We start from the raw sequence: 12676 nt of genomic DNA, 5'->3' as shown, positions 1-12676 counted from the left end.
TTCTCATTCAAACAATTGAGTATAACTGAACACAATGAGAGACAGTCAGAAGAATTTCTGGTTGTCAGCCCTTAATTCTTTTGAGATGGGGATGCAATTAGTCTTGATCAAATCAATACAATGTGCACAGCTTCTCAATTGTTTTGAAATTAGATCACAATATCATTTCAAAAGACATTCCTGATTTGGACCCTAGTTTGGTTTTGACACCACAAAGTGAATCTGCACATCCCAGCATACCTAAAATTAGTTGCTAGTAACAATTCTGATAGAAAGGTAGTTGATCTAAAAATACTGTCATTTTCTACAGCTAAGAATTTCCAGTACTTTCTGTTTTAAGTAACAATTTAAAAGTCAAATTCATGCATGAATTTAAAAATATTTAAAAGTGTAATTGGCTGTAATTCATGCATAGCAACTCTGAGCATGCTTCTCTGAACCAGAAGCTTCTGGGTTGAAGTCGCACTTCAGAAACTTGCCTACATATTTGATACCTTAATGTAATACACAGAAAGTGCTACCTTTCAAATGAGACATTAAAAGGTGGCCTTGTTTTCTTCTGAAATGGACATAAAAGATTCTACAACTCTGTTTGGAGAACAGGAAGCAAGTTTTCCAATTTACAGTGACATTTATCTGAATAAAACTGATCATTTGTTCCATTATGGTTTGTGAGAACAAACTATGTGCAAATTGCTAAAAATGTTTGTCTATATTAAAACAGTGAATGCACTCAATTGATTGTAAAGTGCTTTAGGATACCCTAAGGTCACAAAAAATCCTATATAAACTCAAATCTATTAGATTTTACATCAATGAAACCTAGAATACATCTCGCATGTCTCAGCTTTATGTGTGCAGTTCGTCCTATCTTGTCTTTGTCACAGTACTTGTTTTTGGAGCACAATAAGCCACACAACTGCAATTACCAAAAGATTTGGGAAACATTTCTCATCAATCTCTTGTGTGGAAGCCCCTCAGTGAGAGGTGATGGCTTAGCGGTATTATTGCTGGACTGTCAAATCCATTAGGCAAGGAATGTCCTGTGACCGAGGTTTCAATTATTTGAATTTGATCAAAATCTGGAATGAGGAGTCTACTAATGACATGAACCTATTACTGATTGTCAGGAAAACACATCTGGGTTCACTAATGTCCTTCAGGGAAGACAACTGCCATTCTCACCTGGTCTGGCCTACACGTTGCTCCAGACCCACAGCAATTTGTTTGACACTTAACTGACTTAGGTGGTGTAGTGGACAGTGAAGAAGGTTACCTCAGAGTACAACAGGATCTTGATTAGATGGGCCAATGAGCTGAAGACTAGCAGATGGAGTTTAATTTAGATAAATATAAGGTGCTGGATTTTGGAAAGGAAAATCATATTATACACATAATGGCAAGGTCCTGAGGAGCACTGCTGAACAAAGAGACCTTGGACAGCAGGGTTATAGTGCCTTGAAAGCGGAGTCACGTGTAGATAGGAAAGTGAAGGAGGCATTTGGCATGCTTGCCTTTATTGGTCAGCACATTGAGTAGAAGAGTTGGGAGGTCATGTTGAGGCTCTACAGGCTATAGATTTAGCCACTTTTGGAGTATAGTGTGTAATTCTGGTCTCCCTTCCACAGGAAGGATGTTGTGAAGGGCTTAGGAAGGATTTAAAAGAATGTTGCCAGGATTGGAGGGTTAGAGCTATGGGGAGAGGCTGAGTAGTCTGGGGCTATTTTCCCTGGAGCATCAGAGGCTGAGGGGTGACCTTTAGAGGTTTTGAAAATTATGGGGGTCATGGATAGGGTAAATAGACAAGGTATTTTCTCCAGGATGGGAGAGTGCAAAACTAGAGGGCACAGGTTTAAGGTGCAAGTGCAAAGATTTAAAAGGGACTTAAGTGGCAACTTTTTCACACAAAGGCTGGTGCATGAATGGAATGAGCTGCCAGAGGAAGTGGTGGAGGCTGGTATGATTACAACATTTAAAAAGGCATCTAGATGGGTATATGAATACAACAGATTTAGAGGGAAATGGGTCAAACACTAGCAAATGGGACTAGATTTATGTAGGATACCTGGTCACCATGGACGAGTTGGACCAAAGGGTCTGTTTCCGTGCTGTATGTCTTGGACGTCTGGGCAATTGGAGATGGAAGGCCAGCAAGACCCTCATCCTATGAATAAATTTTAAGGAAGGGTTAGGTTGAGTTGACTTGGAGAATCAGAAAAGATTTGGCTTGGTTGTTGTTGTTTAAGTGCCCTTGGCAGAAGTTTAGAAGCAAATTTCGTACTCACTCTGAGGACCTATGTTCAACTCCAGCCATGGCAGATTGTGGAATTTAAATTCAATAATAATCTGGAGTAAATAATCTAATGGTGGGCCATTTAGACCTGAAAGAGAACCTAATACGTACTTAAAAATGTTACATAACGATAATGACCAATAACATTAAGTGCAATTAGTTGGCTTGGAATTTAAGTAATCTATTTCCAAACACTACAATTGTTGTCCAAAAACATGCACATTGCACTATTTATTAAGCTATCTAAAAACAATGTATTTTGCTGGAAAACCTACCATACTATCTACTGGTGTCACAATTAAACAATAATTATAGTGTTGATAAAACTGACAAATAGTCATTATGTAATATTGTCAGGACTTCAACTAAAATATTTGATTTACTTACTACAGCAGTGATTGTACTATTAGTTTTTGCTTCTAATTGGGAAAGACACTGAAATAACATACAGTATTAAACTTCAGGAAAGAAGCCTGATGATATTTTTAAAAATTCATTCATGGGATGTGGACATCACTGGCTGGACCAACATTTATTACCCATTCCTAATTGCCCAGAAGGCAGTTAAGAGTCTAAGTTGTTGCTGAGTTTGGATTCACGTGGAGGCCAGAAAAGGTTAAGGACTGCAGTCTCCATCTCTTCAACATTAGTGAACCAGATGGTTTTTCCAACAATCAGCAATGGTTTCATGATCATCATTAGATTATTTACTCCAGATTATTAATGAATTTAAATTCCACAATCTGCCATGGCTGGATTTGAACATAGGTCCTCAGAACAATGGCTGGGTCTCTGCATTGATTGTCTGGTGATAATACCAACAGATCATTGCTTCCCTGTCATACTACTAGTGAGATGGATTAAGATTGATGGGAGCAAAAAACAGCGCAAACTAAAAACAATCTGCTAATTATGGGCCAACATTACTCAAGTTGAAGTAAAACTGGGCTTTGACACAGACTATGATAGAAAAGTGGTAAAGGGTTGAGGTCAGTGAAGCAAACGACAACATTGGCCTAGAATAATTACAAGGCATGCAAGGGAACATGTATCAAATTGTATCTGACAGTGCTCCTATTCGTTCCTTGGGGTGGTTACCCTATCAGCAGCTCTATGTACGCAGAAGTTAAAGTTAATCAGCAGGACAGGGTTAAACAATACTAATGGGGAAAAGATTAAAAAGAGGCAAATATGGACTGTTTCCAGTGTGGAATAGCTAACGTACACCTGCACTATTAAATGTATGACAAATTTAAAACTTATAACATTTATATGAAGAGTCATATCTGGCACTTGGTTATTTTGGTCATGTTTCTTGAATTCAGTTACCTCAGCTTTAGGATTTCTCTGCAAGAAGTCCTCAAGGTTGTGTCCTAGGCCTAACTATCTTCAACGCCTTCATCAATGACCCTTACTCCAATGAAAGGTCAGAAGTGGGGATGTTTGCCAATGACTGCACAACGTTCAGTACATTTGCAACTCCTTAGATACTGAAGCAGTCACTATTCAAATGCCACCAGATCTGGCCTTCATCTGGCAAGTAACATTCAGGCCACACTAATGTCAAGACATCTCCAATAATGCACAATCTAACCACCATCATTGATCCTGGGGTCAGCACTGACCAGAAACTGGATTTGCCAGTATAAATACAACAGCTAGACGAGCAGGTCAGAGGCTAAGAATACTGCAGCAGTAACTTACCTTTTGGTTCCCCACTGCCTGTCCCCCAATCTATAGGACACAAGGAAGGAATGTTGTCGGATACTCCCCACTTAACTGGATGGGTGCAGCTCCAACACCACGAACTTGACGTAATCCAGGACAAAACAACCTGCTTGATTGACACCACATTCACAAGCATCTGCTCCTCCATCACCAATGCTCAGTAGCAGCAGTGTGTACTGTCTACAAGATGCACTGCAGAATTCCACAAAAGATCCTTCGACAGTCCCTTCTTAACTTATGACCTCTTCCATCTCAAAGGAAGATGCCATCCAAGCCACTCACCATCCTGACTTATTGCTGTTCCTTCCTTGCTGGGTCAGAATCCTGGAATTACCTTCCTAAGGGAATTATGGATCTACCTGCAACACAACGACTGCAATGGTTAGAGAAGGCAGACCACCCTCTCAAGGGCAACTAGGGATAGGCAATAAATGCTGGCCAGCAAGTGTTATCCATATCCCACAAATAAAATACTTCCCTGCATTAAAACGTCCCTGTTCAAAGATTTAAGTTCCAAAGTCCTGCCCCATTTTTAGCTCCAAACATGTTCCAATTAAGTAAAACATTGTTCCCTTTCTGAGATACACCAGCAAAAACTTCAAAGAAAACAGCTAATCAAATTAAGTCTTTGTTTTATTCTTTTAGATTCCCTACAATGTGGAAACAGGCCCTTTGGCCCAACAAGTCCACACTGCTCCATGCAGCAGCCCACCAAGACCCATCCCCCTATAACCCACACACCCTGGAACACTATGGGCAATTTAGCATGGTCACCCACCTAGCCTGCACATCTTTTGACTTTTGCAGGATTGACTAGCGTTTATTGCCCAATCCCTAATCGCCCTCAATAGGGTGGTCCTGAGCAGTTTTCAGTCAGTGGTGCAGGTACACTTACTCAGCTAGTAGCAAGGGTAACCCTGAATTTTGTCTCAGTGATTGTAAAACTACTGCCCTTGTCCATCTAGGCAATTGAACTTTTAGGTCTGGAACATGCTATTGAAGGGTGATAATGATGACAGCTCCCCATTCCCACAGCAGGCAGAAGATCAAGTCTACTGGCGAAATATCTCTCACTAAGAACACCCCAGCAAGATACAACCATACAGACGGCAAAGTTAAATCACTGCCCACTGCCTGAACCTGATGTTTTAGTGTCAGAGATAATGGGAACTGCAGATGCTGGAGAATTCCAAGATAATAAAATGTGAGGCTGGATGAACACAGCAGGCCAAGCAGCATCTCAGGAGCACAAAAGCTGACGTTTCGGGCCTAGACCCTTCATCAGAGAGCGGGTCTAGGCCCGAAACGTCAGCTTTTGTGCTCCTGAGATGCTGCTTGGCCTGCTGTGTTCATCCAGCCTCACATTTTATTATCCTGATGTTTTAGTGGATGGCTACTGAGGCATTTCTAGCTACCTGTTCCCATTGTATTTTATACTGCTTTTGACATTCCTAGGTAATTTTGAAGAACAGTCAGCTAACCAAAATGTTAAATCTGCTTTCTCTCCAGATGCTGCCAGCCCTGCTGGGTTTCTCCATTTTATTTTGGATTTCCAACATCTGCAGTTCTTTGGATTATTGAAGTAATTTTGAAGTACTGTTTCTTTCCATCATTGGGAGCCACTGATCTGATGAATATTTCTGGTCTTTAATTTTATAAGTGTAGAAAAATACAACTGCCAATACACATACAGCAAGGTCCTAAAAAACTGGAGATAAATGCTTGACTGTCTGAAGTTTGCTGATACTGCCTACAGAATATTGCCAATTTCCATATGCTATTTCAAGGGCAAATAAAATAGGAGCATTCGCACAATTTATCTACGAAGTGCCAGCTAGTGTGGTGAAACCTTTGGAAGAGATTTGTTTTGAGCTGTGCCAACTGCCTCAAAATTACAACACAAATGCACTTTGCAAAAACTAAACCCATAAATACAGAATATTTAAAATCTAGATGCACTTTATGGAGATAGAGTATCCCAAGCCAGAAGTACAAGCTTCGCATGATAAAAAGTGGTACATATACCAAAATGAAAGCAAGAAAACAGTAAAAACACACTACTTCATAACACTTATCAAAAGAAAGACATGGTAAAATATGTTTAATATCTTAAAGAATATGCTTTTATACTGATTTGCACATGAATGAATAGATGGAGCATATCAAGGACGAGTTAAGGCTGAGGCCCACGAAATTACTAGAACAAGTCCATCTCTATCCTGCCACCCTAGGGAGGAAAGAGGAAGACAAAACGGCATAAAACTACAGTCTTGAAATATACATTTGGTCGTTTCACTTTGGCTGAATCGGAGTCTTCTGGGTTTACGTATATCTGACTGTCAAGCCACAGGGTAGCTTTTGCTAGGAATTAAAGACATGAAATTTTAGGGGAACATTGCCGATCGCCAGGCGCTACACAGGCTGGGAGCGACAGGAAGGCGCGGGGAAGGTGGTGGTGGTGGTGAGGAGAAACATCAAAAATTCTCCAGTTCTACAAGGCGACTCCCTTTGTAGCGGTCCCATTTTGTACAGCGCCATCTCTCGTGGTTGTTTAACGTAAACAGTTGGAAGTATGAATAGTAGAAATCTTTAGAAGTCACCAAACTGCAACCAACATCGATTTACTTTCAAGGACTGGGCAGGCGGGGTAGGAAACGGGAGACGGAATGCTTTTGTCACCAACAATTGCTTTGGTACCAGGGCCTTCAAAAGTTACTAAAAGAAAAAATCGGGTATAGCTGCCATCACGGGCATAATCAAAATAAAACCTGGCTAACACACCCAAACTACCCAGACACCATACATCTAAAGTTACACTACCCACCTAAAATGGAGCAAAAATAAAGTTATGCGCAGCGACCATTGATTTTATACTGCGACGAGCCCGAGCCTTGCTGACGTGTTTGAGAATTTGGACGATTGACAGTCACCACCGTCCAGTGGGAAGGCGCAGAATGCGGCCGCCCGCTGAAAGGGCGGCGAAGCGTTTGAGTTTGACAGCCAATTGGGGCCCGCAGCAGCCGGAAGGGGTGGGTCCACGCTGCTGTCGATCCCGCAGCACGGACTGACGTAAATCAACACAAAGGCACGTGGGTCGCGCTACCGCTGTCCATTGGCCGGGAGTGGGTTTGCTGTTTGTGCGCTTACGGCGTGGATTCGGTGTGACACAATTACAACTTTCTGCTTTGAAGTTTTTCTTTTTTTTTGCTAATATTATTTCAATGCTGTTTTAATTTTATCTCCCCCAAAACAAGGACTGCAGCACGTGCATGTTAGAAAAGAAGCAAGATCTTGAAGGATGTGAAAAAATAAAAACAACTCCACGGCAATAATAAAGAATAGCAAAAATAAATTGCAAACATTTTTTTTCATCTCTGTCTGTAAGCCCATGAAATCCTGTGGAGTATCATTCGGTGATGAGGAAAAGAAAATGGCGGCGGGAAAACCGAGTGAAATTGAGGATGACTTTCCAACTCTGACGCCCCAGGAGAAAGACTCAATTGCAACTCTCGATAGGTTAGAAAATTGTGCAAGTTTTGTGTTGTGTTTTTGATTAAGTTTTAGTGTTTATGCATAAATTAAAACATATTTTAACGTATGTCATCTGTCTGTCGCTATCGCACAGCCGAGTGTTTGGATTTCTGAAGGTTCATGAAGATGGCGCCAGAACGAAGGCCTTGTTAGTAAAGGTAAGAACTGAAAAAAAATCAGGCTATTTGTTTTGTCCTTATGCATTTTGGTACTTTTATAGTAAAGAAGGAGACATACGTTATCTGACCTCTATCAATAAAGCAAGATTTGTGGAAGCGTTCCCATTTCACGGAGAGTAGGCTTGTCTTAATGAGGGATTTTCCTCTATAATATGTATACTAACTTGAAAAGCAACGGTGCAGACAAGTAGAGACGTTTGCAAATCATTGATCGTCAAATGTGTAGGACATGTCTTTTCGTTTTTGTATGTGGTACATTTTTCGCTTGCCCCTCTGTGCGCCCAGCCTCTCTAGCCTCCAGGCTCTCTACTATGGGTTTTGTGTTGTGTATGGGTTGAAGTTTCGCTCCGCGTTAAAAATGGCTGCTTCTCTCCAAGATGGCGGGATAGGGAGGATAGAGGAAAAAATAGTGAGTGATTGGTAGGGGAGGGCAACAACAAAAAAAAATTCGGGCCAATTTAGTCAGTAACAGATCTGTAATCGGCATTGTGCAATGTGAAGAAAATTAAGTCCAGAAAAAAACGCTTACTGACAGGATTGTTTTTCCTTTTTATAAGAAAAATACAAAAGTGATTCACTCAACCTGTAGCACCAAGCTGTTAAATGTGAAACATTTGTGGCTCGTACATCCAGAATTTGTGACATTTCATTAAACGTACATCTTTTAAGTCACATACATGTTTATCGGTTGCAGTTGCTCAGATGACGGGGCCATACTTTTTTCGGATAAACTTTGTGTATATATAAATGGGTATTTGCTGGATTCTAATTATTTATACTGCAGAATACACGTTTTCAGAATTAACTTATCGTTTCCTCTTATGTACGTTGTGAAGTCTGTTAATGTTGAAAATTTTTGGCATGTCCAGTCTCTCCAGTTTTTAATTACACACTTGAAATGCTTCATCGTGTTTGGAATTCAATGTTCATGTTTTTAATCGGGTGGTGGGGGTAAAACCCGAGTTTACGTAAGAGTTGTAATGCTGTCTGATATGCTCCTATCGAGTTGTAATGGCTTCCATTAGATTTTACATAAACTGTTTTTGTTTCAGTGTATATTTGTAGCATGTTGATTTTACTCAGACGTTACTCGTGTATCATTATATGCTTATTGTTTGGGAAGTATCACCAGTTTTTCACGCACTAGATTGAGGTTTTGAGTGCCATCTTTCAACTGCAACATGGTACAATGATATAGCTCATTAGTTTTAAATAATTTTAATTGTCAACACAATTGCTGTTGTGAATCTAAGCACGAAACAGTTACCTGCCTATGATAGCGGTGAGTCAAAATTTGGCAGGTTTGTAGGTTGGACAGCATTAAAGTCTAGTAGAAAGCATTTGACTTTGAAAGCAAATTCTGTTTGGCAGTTTATTTTGAGACTCCTTAGATATGATTCATTATATTGAGACATAAGCCAGTCAGTAGTGGATGCAAAGTTAAATGTCTTGTGTGTTGACAAACAAAACTCCCCCAATATTGATGTTCTGGATTAGGAAACAGTAATGAAGTTTCTTAGACTGCCTTGTCAGTCACAAATCAGGTTCTGAGTTTGATCTTTGAATTCGTACCAAACATACTGACAATCAGAGTTGAGATGGTGATGGGGCGTTGTGTATATATTTGAAAATTGTCCTAAATCCAAACCTTCCAGTGAGTCTACATGAAAGTGTGTTCTTTGGATGTCTGATGAGGAATGGATAGAAGCTGTATTGTGATTTTGTTAGTCATACGTTTTGGCAAAGATATTCCCTTCCAAATCATGTGCCGTCCTGACTCGGAAATACTCTGCAGTTCCTTCTTTATCACTGAGTTAACATCCTGAAAGCCTAACAGCATTGTTATCTACCTTTACATTGATTAATTGCAGTAATTCAAAATGACTTACCATTACTTGAGAATAATTTAGGAAAAAGCAGTAAACACTGGCTTTGTTAGTTACACCTACGTCTCATTGAACCAAAAGAAAATAATTGCTCAGACTTGCACGTGAGGAATGGTGTCAAAATGCTCCCTTGGAATCTGTCTCCCCGAATGGAGTACTTGTCTTAACAGTAACTGAGAGAAATAATTATTTTAATAAAACCAGTTAGAATTTTACGTAATTGACTAGCTGCATGTTCAATACAAATTTATCATAGTTAATAAATTGTTGTTTAGTGAATTCCAAAATAAGCTTCTCCTGGTAGACTAGTCATCCATCATTTAATTAGTTGACCAATATTTGGAACTTAATGGTCAATGTGTAATCCTAATCTTCATAAGTAACCTGTTGTAAGTAGCTGTGGCTAAGCTTGATTCAGATGATATGAGTTTACTCATAGATCTTAAAGTTGTCATTTTCAATTTTGCAGAGTTTAGATGGATCTTTGAAAAATAGCTGGCATTTCCATGCATACTTCATTTTTTTTAAAAGTTTGTTAATATTTCCAAAGACTTGTAATAGCTCCTCAATGCACAATATCATACTGATAGCTTTAACAATATTCAATGTTTATTCCAAACAATTCTTTTAAATATTCCTATCTTTGCTTTGTTTAAGTACCTTCTGAAATATTTCTATCTGCATGTATTTCTATAAAGATTCCTATTCTATGTGCATTTGCCTAAAGGCTTAGTGAGTGCCTGACAGAAGCAACTGAAGAATGAAATCCAGGTATTTTAATAGAGATGAAAGGATACTTTTCTTCTAAATGACATGTGGCTTTTATTTGGAAGGAAGCCTTCATAACTCAATGCAGAAGTATCTAGTTTAAATTGTAGTTTTTGCAACTAATAATCCGGATTTAAATTTTGCAAGTGACCGACAAGGCTTAGCTGGTTATGCTCTTGTCTTTTAGGTTAGAAGGTTGTGGGTTAATTTCTAGTCCAGTGACTGGAACATTGAAATCTAGTTAGTTGTTGAGTCATAATGGTCTTTTGGGTATTAAGCTGATACGTGTCTGCTCTGATCATGTGAGACAAAAGATCCCATTGTAGAGATTTGACCATCAGTATTTATTTCTCAATCAAATTTATTAAAAAAAAACTGATGCCACTCCTGCACAGCTAGTTTTGGATCTTTAAGATTCTTGCGGTGCAGTGGTGGTCTCTACCTCTGAGCTAGGAGGCCTACGTTGAGGCCCATTTGTTCAAGAGGTGATCCTAATATCCCTTGACAGGCTGGTTATTTAAAAAAAACTTTTTTGCATACATTCTTACACAAATTGGCTGTTTTTTTTAGATATTACATAAGTGGCTACACTTCAGTGATTATCTAAAATGCTTTGGGATGTCTTAGGGTTCCGGAAAGAACTACTCAAGCTGGAGTCTTATTTTATATATAAAAAAAACTCTTTTGGCAGTTTTCACTAAAGTTCTTAATTCCTGTTACTGGATAATTCAGGTGTTGAAGCAGCATTCAACTTCTGTTGGAGTAAATTGTAAATGCTTTTTCCAAATGTCAGCAATTATTATCTATTCCTAATTGCTTTTGAGAAGATGGTGGTGATGACCTGTTATCTTGCATATAACTGCATGACTTACTAGGGCATTTTACATTAAATCTTGGAGCCAACCGTATTGCTGAGGGTCTGGAGTTGCCCACAGGCCAGACCAGATTAGGATAGCGGGTTTCCTTCTCTACACTAATCCGGTTGGTTTTGATAACAATCTAGGAATTTTGTAGTTATCATTACTGGTACTAGTTCTAAAATATTTGTTACATGCCTAATAGATAAATTTCTGTCTTGGGCTTGCTGTAGGGCTCCGCTAAGGCTCAGCGCAAGAAAAGAATCAAACTAGTCAGACTCTTCAGTCTTTACTCGGGTGCAGCAAATGCAGATCCAGGTTTGTCGATGCTGAAAAGTTTGCCTTGCTCACATCTGGCCGGTGTCAAACTTGGGAGAGCTGTAGTCTGATATCTTATTTACTGAATCAGACCTTAACAGGCAATGTCTCAGACACCAGCATCACCTCTTCCTGAGTTGGTGTGACAATGATGTACGGTTGTGTGGGATCAGTCCAGGAAGGCTGGATTGTTAACTCCAGATTTCATATCTCATGGCATCAGGTTAAACACTGGGAAGGGAGGCTATTGTTTGCCACTACAGCCTCACCTTGGTTGCTGAATTCGTACGCCTCCATGTTGAATACAAGTTGGAAGAAGCTCTGAGAGTGGGAAGCAACTTTTCTTCTAAACTGTGCAGTTGCCCACCAGTGCAGCTCCTCGAAAATTCTGTGCACAGAGTCATGTTGGCATGTCAGTTGTGGCGTTGACTTCTGGTTCTGCATGTTGCTGCTATGCACTGGACTTTGTGGCATGCACAGTTGGCAAGAAAGTTTGAGGGAAAGCTGGTAACGTGGATCAGAATTAATCCCTGCTGGCTGACCTCTATCTATGAACAAGAGTGGCACAGTAGAACCACTGCTGTCTAACCTGGCCAGTCCTAAAGTCAAAGCTAGTTGGAATTATACCAAGTCTAAAGGAAGATAATTGTGGATGGTTGAGGTCAGTCTCACTCGCAGATCATTGCTGAGTACCTTTATATTGAGGCCCAAGCATCTTCAGTAACTTCATTAATGTGCTTTTCAACATTTAAGGTCGCATGATGACTTTAATGATTGCTTAATGTTCACCATTTGTGCCTTGTCGTGCATTGAAGTGACATGTGTGCTTATGTAGCAGTTCTGAACAACGTTTAGGTTTGGGCTGATTGTGGTTAGTAGTGTTCGCCACCCAAGTTTTTTTATTAAATTCACTCGGATGTAGGCATCACAGGCCAGCAGTACTTGTTGCCCGTCCCTAGTTGTCCTTGAGTTGATGAGCTGTCTTCTTTGAAATGCCACCGTCCTTGTTCAAGGGAATGCCGTTCTTCAACAGGGGAAGGGTCTAGGCCCGAAACGTCACCTTTCCTCCTCTGATGTTGCTTGGCCTGCTGTGTTCATCCAGCTCTACTTGTTATC

The 12676-nt window shown here is 39.9% G+C and overlaps 2 protein-coding genes across 4 annotated transcripts in view; one reads left to right on the top strand and one right to left on the bottom strand.

The window, feature by feature from the left end:
• fundc1 (FUN14 domain containing 1) overlaps positions 1–6925 on the bottom strand; it is a 34172-nt gene extending 27247 nt beyond the window's left edge. Inside the window, exons 1-2 of the mRNA XM_059650306.1 lie at positions 6846–6925; positions 2066–2164 (exon numbers count right to left, since the gene is read on the bottom strand). The gene's annotated coding sequence lies outside the window, so the exon portion shown is untranslated. The remainder of the gene's footprint in view (positions 1–2065; positions 2165–6845) is intronic.
• A 206-nt stretch (positions 6926–7131) lies between these two features.
• The window catches only part of kdm6a (lysine (K)-specific demethylase 6A), a 221999-nt gene continuing 216454 nt past the window's right edge, over positions 7132–12676 (top strand). For all 3 annotated transcript variants that reach the window (XM_048540308.1, XM_048540307.1, XM_048540309.2), the window contains exons 1-2: positions 7132–7537; positions 7647–7710. In XM_048540308.1, coding sequence (XP_048396265.1) covers positions 7410–7537; positions 7647–7710 — 192 coding nt within the window. In that variant the 5' untranslated portion in view covers positions 7132–7409. The remainder of the gene's footprint in view (positions 7538–7646; positions 7711–12676) is intronic.

This window comes from Stegostoma tigrinum, chromosome 12 (assembly GCF_030684315.1).
Source record: "Stegostoma tigrinum isolate sSteTig4 chromosome 12, sSteTig4.hap1, whole genome shotgun sequence".
NCBI classification, from domain to species: Eukaryota; Metazoa; Chordata; class Chondrichthyes; order Orectolobiformes; family Stegostomatidae; genus Stegostoma; species Stegostoma tigrinum.
Note: the sequence above shows the minus strand (reverse complement) of the source record. Positions and strands in the feature narration are given on the sequence as shown.